The 9,032-nt window shown below is 38.0% G+C and overlaps 1 protein-coding gene and 1 pseudogene across 2 annotated transcripts in view; both read left to right on the top strand.

Annotated features, from left to right (window-relative positions):
- PGM2L1 (phosphoglucomutase 2 like 1) overlaps positions 1-9,032 on the top strand; it is an 86,360-nt gene that overhangs the window by 40,885 nt on the left and 36,443 nt on the right. For both annotated transcript variants that reach the window (XM_004381964.2, XM_023736562.1), the window contains exons 3-5: positions 1,053-1,159; positions 2,053-2,137; positions 7,053-7,136. In XM_004381964.2, the coding sequence (XP_004382021.1) occupies positions 1,053-1,159; positions 2,053-2,137; positions 7,053-7,136 (276 nt within the window). The remainder of the gene's footprint in view (positions 1-1,052; positions 1,160-2,052; positions 2,138-7,052; positions 7,137-9,032) is intronic.
- On the top strand, positions 4,672-4,931 carry LOC111821548 (40S ribosomal protein S26-like; annotated as a pseudogene).

Raw genomic sequence — 9,032 nt, 5'->3', positions numbered from 1 at the left:
ACACCCCCCCCACACACACATCCAGCGAGTAGGTTGGGAAGAGAGCTAAAATAATTACAGTTGATAGACCATCCATCGACCAGAAGTCAGTGGAGCCTGGTTTGGTGCTGCCATATACTTAGTGTCTGCCATATACTAGTAGGTCTTCAATAATCAGTATAACTTATTTTTTACTGAATGAATAACCTTGGGCAAGTCACTAAATGGAGCTTTGATCTTCTACTGACTCCTGTTTTTTGAAGAAGTATTGAGAGACTGAGACAAAAATAAAAATACTTGCATTTCTTACTTTTCAGGATTATTGTAAGGATTAAATATGACAACATTTATGAAAGTAATTTTAAAGGACTATAACAATATGAAGTGTTGTTTTTAGAGAATGAAAGTGTTTATTTATTAAAGTTAGGAAATCATCCACAGATAGTTAAATGGTTTTAGTTTATCGCAATGTTTTCGATGTTAAATGCTTTATTCCATTTTTTTGTCACCTTTGACTGCAAATTTTCTTAGTTTGTGAGATTTCTTTTTCCATGAGATTTTAAAATCAAGGAATTACAAATGGGATTAAGAAATGTTCCAGCAGAGAAATATGTTGTTTGATTTTAAAATGTTTGCATCATGAATAGGTTAGATCTTTTGGTTAGCTTCAATCAGGATTTAGCAAGGGCCTAAAATGGTCAAAATTCTGTTCTCTGGAGGCTTGAAGGCAAGAAATAATTTCTTTTGGTTCTTCTAACAATCTTTTTAGTGTAGTGACTCATGCCAAGTCTTTTTTTGAAATGTTTTATGTATTGTATTAGATTAGATGGTTACTTAATTGAGATTTCTATGTTACTAAATGTGTCCGAAATGTCAGGAAATAAATAAATTTGTCATCTTGCATTTGTGGATTGAACACTATCATTCCCACATTGGTAAACATGAGCATAAAGGCAGAAGCCAGTTCCCTGGGAGCCAAAAAGCTACACACCAAACATGAAAGTAAGAGATTTTAAGTCTTATGAAATGCAAGTATTAGTTAGGAGCTCATTTTTTATGTTTATCTGCTTCAGGGAATGTACAAATACCTTGAGAGATGTTTCTCAGACTTCAAGCAGAGAGGCTTTGTCGTTGGGTATGACACCCGGGGTCAAGTAACTAGCAGCTGCAGCAGCCAGAGGTATAGTGTTAATTGTTTCAAAGATTGTTGGATTGGAATAAAAAATTATTTATTTTTTATTTTTGCCCAGTAGTACAATTTCTGAAACAGGAGACTGTCAAATAGAAATGCATTTATTTTAGAGCTGAAATAGGATCAGCAGCATTTCAAAGATAAGCTTTAGCTTTTATAGAAAGGAGTTAAATTTAAAATATTTAAAGAGTTTTCATTTAGAATGTAAACTGCACTGGGCAGGAATTATTTTGTGGCTAATATTCTCTCTTTATAGTCCTGTTTGATTAGTTTTAGGGTATATTCATACCTAGATAATCATGATACAGTGATACCTTTTTTCAGGGTCTTATTTTCAGAAGGTGGAGCCCCTGGGTGGTGCAGATGGTTAACGTACTTAGCTGCTAACTGGAAGGTTGGCAGTTTGAGTCCACCCAGAGGCACCTTGGTAGAAAGACTTGGCAGTCTACTTCTGAAAAATCAGCCTTTGAAAACCCTGTGGAGCACAGTTCTACTCTGACACACATGGGGTTGCCATGAGTCCAAGTCAACTTGACAGGTAACTTTTTTTGTTTTTGTTTTGTTTTGTTTTTCTGGGGTAATTACACGTGTTAAGTATTTATTGTGGTTTTATTTACTTGTTGTGGTATTTATTTCTTGGTAAAAGAGCCATCAAAAGTGAATGAGGGGGAAAGAGGAGATTAAACTGTTAATTCTGTTCATTGTTAAACTTCTTTTTTAAAAAATTCTATTTAACTTGGAGCATGAAGCTTAAATAACCAGTGATTATAAGAACTGATTGTATTAGGCTAATATATATTTAGAATAATCGTAAGGTGAAGCATTTATTTTGTGGAAGGTTGATTTTTAAAAACTAAGTAAAATCTCTCTCTTTTTTTAAGGCTTGCTAAACTCACTGCTGCAGTCTTGCTGGCTAAAGATGTTCCTGTGTACCTTTTTTCAAGATATGTTCCTACACCTTTTGTAGTAAGTATGTCATGTTAAAGGAGTCCCGGTAGCAAAGTGGTTAAGCACTTGGCTGCTAACTGAAAGGTCAGAGGTTTAATCCCACCAGCCACTCCGAGGGAGAATAATGTGGCAGTCTGCTTCCATAAAGATTTACAGCCTTGGAAACCCTGTGGGGCAGTTCTACTATGTCCTGTAGGGCTGACTCAACAGCAATGGGTTTGGTTTTGGTCTGTGTTGTGTTATTGATTATACAATTTTCTGCTCTTGAAAAGATTTCTTAAATCAACCAAGACGCAAGTCTTTGTCATCCATGTTGCTCTATATTAAGTGATGTGAAGGACCAGAGGAAGGAAAACAAAATTTGCCCTGTGTTGTTTTCATTCAACAAGCGTTTGTTGAACCTCCTGAGAGCTTGATCTAAACAAATTGACATGTCCACAGTCATGGTGATATATTTTAATACTTTTCTTTCAGAAACTGACTTATACAAAAATGAGTTAGGGTAGATTTGAGCACACTATTAATAGGCTTGATCTGGTGTGTATGTGGGCATGTATAAAACCCAGTATCCAGTGATGGTAGAATACACATTCTTTTTTTGTTGTACTTTAGATGAAGGTTTACAGAACAAATAGTTTCTCATTAAACAGTACACATAATTGTTTTATGACAATGGTTAACAACCCCACGACATGTCAACAGTGTCCCTTCTTGACCTTGGGTTCCCTATTACCAGTTTTTCTGTCCCCTCCTGCCTTCTAGTCCTTGTCCCTTGGCTGTTGTGCCCCATTAGTCTCGTTTTATTTTATGGGGCTGTCTAATCTTTGGCTGAAGGGTGAACCTTGGGAGTGACTGAACTAAAAGGGTATCCGGGGGCCATACTCTCGGGGTTTCTCCAGTCTCTGTCAGGCCAGTAAGTCTGGTCTTTTTTTGTGAGTTAGAATTTTGTTCTACATTTTTCTCCAGCTCTGTCTGGGACCCTCTGTTGTGATCCCTGTCAGAGCAGTCTGTGGTGGTAGCCAGGCACCATCTAGTTGTAGTGGACTCAGTCGTGGTAGTTGTGGTCCATTAGTCCTTTGGACTACTCTTTCCGTTATATCTTGTTTTCTTCATTCTCCCTTCCTCCCGAAGGGGTGAGACCAGTGGAGTATCTTAGATGGCTGCTCACAGGCTTTTAAGACCCTATACACTACTCACCAAGGTAGAATGTAGAACGTTTTCTTTATAAACTGTGTTATGCCGATTGAGCTAGATGTTCCGAGACCATGATCCCCACAGCCGTCCACCTAGGGGACGGCTCAGGAGTTTGGGATGTGTCTATGGAGCTTCCATGACCTTTCCTTGTACAAGTTGTGCTGGCTTCCCCAGTATTGTGTACTGTCTTACCCTTCACCAAAGTTACCGCTTATCTATTGTCTGTTTAGTATTCCCCCCCGTCAAACACCTCCCATCCCTCGTAACCAACAAAGATTGTTTCTTTTTGTGTGTAAACCTTTTCAAGAGTTTTTACATTAGTGGTCTCATATAATATTTGTCCTTTTGTGATTGACTTCTTTCACTCAGCATAATGTCCTCCAGTTTCATCCATGTTATGAGATGGTTCACAGATTCATTGTTGTTCTTTCTCGTTGCATAGTACTCCATTTTGTGTATGTACCATAGTTTGTTTATCCATTCATCTGTTGATGGGCATCTAGGTTGTTTCCATCGTTTTGCTATTGTGAACAATGCTGCCATGAACATAGGTGTGCATATGTCTATTCGAGTGATGACTCTTATTTCTCTAGGATATATTCCTAGAAGTGAAATTGCTGGATCAAATGGTATGTCTATTTCTAGCTTTCTGAGGAAGCGCCATATCATTTTCCAAAATGGTTGTATCATTTTGCATTCCCACCAGTAGTGCATAAGAGTTCCGATCTCCCCGGAGCCCCTCCAACATTTCTTATTTCCAGTGTTTTTGATTAGTGCCAGTAATGCCGGGGTGAGATGGTATCTCATTGTGGTTTTAATTTGCATTTCTCTAATGGCTAGTGAACGAGAGCATTTCCTCATCTGTCTGTTGGCTGCTTGAATGTTGTCTTTGGTGAAGTGTCTGTTCATTTCCTTTGCCCATTTTTTAATTGGATTATTTGTCTTTTTGTTGTAGAGGTGTTGGATTTTCTTATAGATTTTAGAGATTAGACCTTTGTCTGACTTGTAATGTCCAAAATTTTTTTCCTAATCTGTAGGTTCTCTTTTTACTCTTTTGGTGAAGTCTTTTGATGTGCAGAATACACATTCTTATCAAGCAGAACCACAAAGGAAGTCTCAATACCAGAGAACTACTTATCAGGCTATGTCTCCAGACTCCATTGCAGTAAAATTAGAAATAAGAAAGTCCACAGAAACCTGTATGTTTGGAATTTTAAAAAGACATTTTTAATACATAATTCATGAGTTAAGAAAGATAGTGTAATAAAGATTAGAAACAGCAGGCAGTTCTCACTTTACACAACAGTATAGAAGCATAAAAATGCCTGTGCAAGCTCTCTCAGGTCCTCATTTCCAGGATGACTAAGAAAAGGAGGAACAACGGTCCTGCCAAAAAGGGCCATGGTCATGTGCATCCTGTTCGCTGCACGAACTGTGCCCGCTGCGTGCCCAAAGACAGCTTCCCAAGCTGTACGTGAAACTACGTTATTCCGTGAGTTGTGCCATTCACAACAAGGTGGTCAGGAACCGTTCCCGTGAAGCCCAGAAGGACAGAATCCCCCCTCCCCGATTTAGACCTGAAGGTGCTGCTCCATGACCTCCACCAAAGCCCATGTAAGAATTTGAGCCCTTAAAGGCTGAAGGGAAACAAACCTGAAAGAAAATAAAATGGAAATTATACTTTATGGCATGTTAAGTGTCTTGCCAGATAGGGTGGAAATTTGGGGCATATCTGAGGGGCTTGCTTTACTAAGTATTCAAATGTAAAATGACTTTTTTTTTTTTTAATTGTAGTAAATATACATGGAACAAATCATTTGCCAATTCAGCACTCTTCACATGTTAAGTTTAGTGACATTAGTTATGTTTATCCACAGTCTTTTGTGATTTCTCCATGAGGTGAAAATGTCCAGGATACCAGAGGCATTTCTAGAAATTTGTGGAAGTCTCATGAGAGTAAAGAGAAAGCTTGTGCAGAAAATACTGAAGAAAGGCAGGCAGTACCTTGAATGATTTTTTTGTCTTAGAATTCAGAAGTAAGAAAGTCATCAACTAGGGATCTATATTTACATGTTTTATTTAAAAAAATATTTGGGAATGGAATGAATTTGCCTGTAAATTGGGCTAAATCAGTAGCTTGGAGGCTTTGATTAAAATATACAATATGTAAGGAAAAAAAAAATGACTGTGCAAGCTAAAACCATGCAAAATGATCAGAATAATCAATGGGAAAAATTACAATTGTTTGGTCACCTTTAAAGATTTTTGTCAAATCATTAAAAACACCCTTACTGTTGGTTATAAATGTATAGGAAAATGAAGAAAATAGTAAGTTTAATATTTATTTGTGTACTGTAATTTAAAACATTTGGAACAGTGAGAATTAAAGTGTTTTATTTTTTTGTAAAAAACTTATAAAGAGTAATTTAAATAATGCTTACCTTTGTTGGTTTATAACTTATGATACAGAGCAAGCATCTTTTCTATGAATTGTCATACTCCTTCCTAAGTTTGTATCAGCTTCCAGCATTTTATCTTTGTATTTTCCATGTTGTGAAATATCTCTGAGAGTTCCTTTGTTGTTGTTAAGTGCCATTGAGTTGACTCTGACTCATAGCGACCCTATATGATGGAGTAGAACTGCCCCATAGGGTTTCCTAGGCTGTATCTTTACAGGAGCAGATCACCAGGCCTTTTCTTCCATGGAGCAGCTGGTGGGTTTGAACCACTGACCTTTCAGTTAGCAGCCAAGCACTTAACCATTGCACCACCAGGGTTCCTAGAGTTCCTTTAATGTGAAATGTTTTGCTGGTATTGCTTCATCCTTTTGTTTCTTTGCTCCACTTTTATCTTTTTTGGTCATTTCCCTCTTTTGATTATCCATTTTTATAAAATGTCACACGGGCTTATTACTGGGAGACAAGGAGGCAACACAACTACATGCTTTGCTGTCTGTGACAACTGAATAACAGATGCTCAGTGACCAATTACTGACAGAGTTTGAAAGAAGTGACATGGTGACTGGTCATGCTGGATATCTGTTATTTACATAGTGATTTATGGACTGACGATTTTAGATAATAAAATTATGCCTCCATTGTCTCTGTCCTTTTCCAAAATATTCTACCACCATTAACAAAACTTTAATGCACCCCCAGACAAAAACTCCCCCTTTCTCGCTCCCTTCCACCCCAATAACCATTAATAATCTTTGGTTTTTATATATTTGCTTGTTTCGTGTAAGTGAGATCATATAGTGTTTGTCTTTTTGAGACTCCAGACTTGAATGTGTAACTCCCTATTTAATACTTTTACTTGAATGACTAATAGGCATTTAAAATGTAGCATGTCTAAAACCACATTCCTGATGCCTCCTGGTGTATGTGCTATCTATCCTTCCCCGTAGTCTCTGAAATGCACATACTAACATTGTAAGAAATAAGCTCTTGAGAACTCTGTGGATAAAAACCTATCTTCTGAGTTTTTCAGAAACAGAAGCAATGTTTAAAATTAAGTGCAATAGACATGGCAAACATCTATGGTATCAAAGCTGTTGATCTAAAATAATTACATTTTTAAATAATGTATTATCAGATAAAGTGAGCCTGGTGTTGATTGTTGAGGTTTAGGCCATTTATACCATCATGTCTTTTTCTGTTATTTAATCAAAATTAATCTTATGTCAAAGGTATGAGTAGCTAGGAAGCAAAATGGAATTATGATGTTATTGTTTTTTCAGCCATATGCAGTTCAGGAGCTCAAAGCAGTTGCAGGTGTGATGATTACTGCATCTCATAACCGCAAGGAAGATAATGGATACAAGGTAAACCTTGGACTCCGGACCTTTTGCTTATTTTATAGTTCTTACTTACTCAAATAATACGTGCTGAGGATGTTTTCTTATACTGGGGAGCAGTGCTAGATATTGGGGACAGAAAGATGAAAACACAGAGGCTGGCCCTCAGTGAATGCATATCTTTAAGGTCTTTATTACTTCTCAACCTGTACTATTACAAAAGTCTCTTCAGTGGTCTTTTTTCTTCTGTGTCTTACTGCCCTTGATTTCCCCATCCCATCCCAAATCCATCCTCTCTACCATTTCAGAAATAAGATTGTATTATACCAAGAACTTAAAGAATGAATGGGAAGTCCTTGACAGAGCAGGAGAAAAGTGCGGAGCAGAACTCAAATTCATGTAAAAAGACCAGACTTAATGGTCTGACTGAGACTGGAGGAACTCCTAAAGCCACGACCCCCACACACCTGTTAACCCAGATCTGAAACTATTCCCGAAGCCCACTCTTCAGACAAAGTTTAGACTGGACTTTAAAACATAAAATAATACTTGTGAAGAGTGTGCTTCTTAGTTCAAGCAGATACACAAGACCAAAAGGGCGGCTCCTGTCTGGAGGCAGAATGAAAAGGCAGGAAGGGACAGGAACTGGTTGGATGGACACTGGAAACCCAGGGTGGAAAAGGGGACTGCAACTAGTGTCACAACAATAACTGTATAAATTTTTGTATGAGAAATTAACTTGAGCTGTAAACTTTCACCTAAAGCAAAAAAAAAAAAAAAAAAAAAAAAAAGAATGAATAGGAGTTTGTTTGCAAGAAGAAAGCCTGAGGAATAAATTCCTTGACCTCATTCTCCTCTCCCTCCCATCTACCAGGCCTCCCATTGGCCACAGGGTGCATTTGATGTGTCAGCCTCCTGTGGCAGATAGCAGAGTGCAGAAAGGTTGAGTGGCCCAGGAGGAGCAAACGGAAGATACCTGGCATAGTACTGAAGCAGTGCTTGGGGCTTCTGGGGATGAATCCATGTTCTCGTATTTGTTTCTCTTCTTGTTTGGAAGGATTCTGGGCATGCTGAGTTCTGTTTTATTGGGAAAAAGAAGATTTAACACTAATCTAACGTTTTGGCCCTGGCAAGCTGTCTTAGTTTCCTGGGGCTCTGTAACAAAATACCACAAGGTGGGTGGCTTTGAAGAAGCTAGAGGCTGGAAGTCCGAATCAGCCTGTGTCAGCTCCTTCTGAGGGCTCTGAGAGAGGAACTGCTTCATGCCTCTCTCCTAGCTTCTAGTGTCTGCCAACAATCCTTGGCATTCCTTTGCTGTTTGTATTTTCACATGGTGACTTCTTTCTGTGTGTGACTCTGTTTCTGTGTCTGTCTTTCACTTTAACAAGATGCCACTCAGAAGGGATTAGGATCCACCATACTCTGGTATGACTTCATTTTACTTAACTGGATAATAAAAGAAAAACTCTATTTCCAAACAAGGTCACATTCACAGGTACAGGGATTAGGACTTCATATCTTTTTGGGGAACACAATTCAATTCACAACACCAGAGGAATGGACCGGGGAAGAAGTATAATTAATTCAGTTTCTTGTTTGTTGACTTTTATCCTTTTTTTTTTTAAACTGTGCTAAAAATTTACACACCTAAACATTCCCCAGCACAACTTCCACACTTACAATTCAGTGACGCTGATTACATTTCCATGTTGTGCCACAATGGTTGCTATCCTTTTCCAGATATTCTGTCGCCATTAATATAAATTCAATACCCCCAAACAAAAACTTCCCCTTTCCCCCTCCCTCCTGTACCTGGTAACCATTAATAATCTTTGATTTCTATATATTTGCTTATTTCATATAAGTGAGATCATACAGTATTTGTTCTTTTGAGACTGACTTATTTCACTCAGCATAGTGTTT

The sequence above is a fragment of the Trichechus manatus genome, unplaced genomic scaffold (genome assembly GCF_000243295.1).
Source record: "Trichechus manatus latirostris isolate Lorelei unplaced genomic scaffold, TriManLat1.0 scaffold00088, whole genome shotgun sequence".
Lineage (NCBI taxonomy): Eukaryota > Metazoa > Chordata > Mammalia > Sirenia > Trichechidae > Trichechus > Trichechus manatus.
The sequence above is the reverse complement of the archived record's forward strand: the minus strand, read 5'-3'. Positions and strand labels throughout refer to the sequence as shown.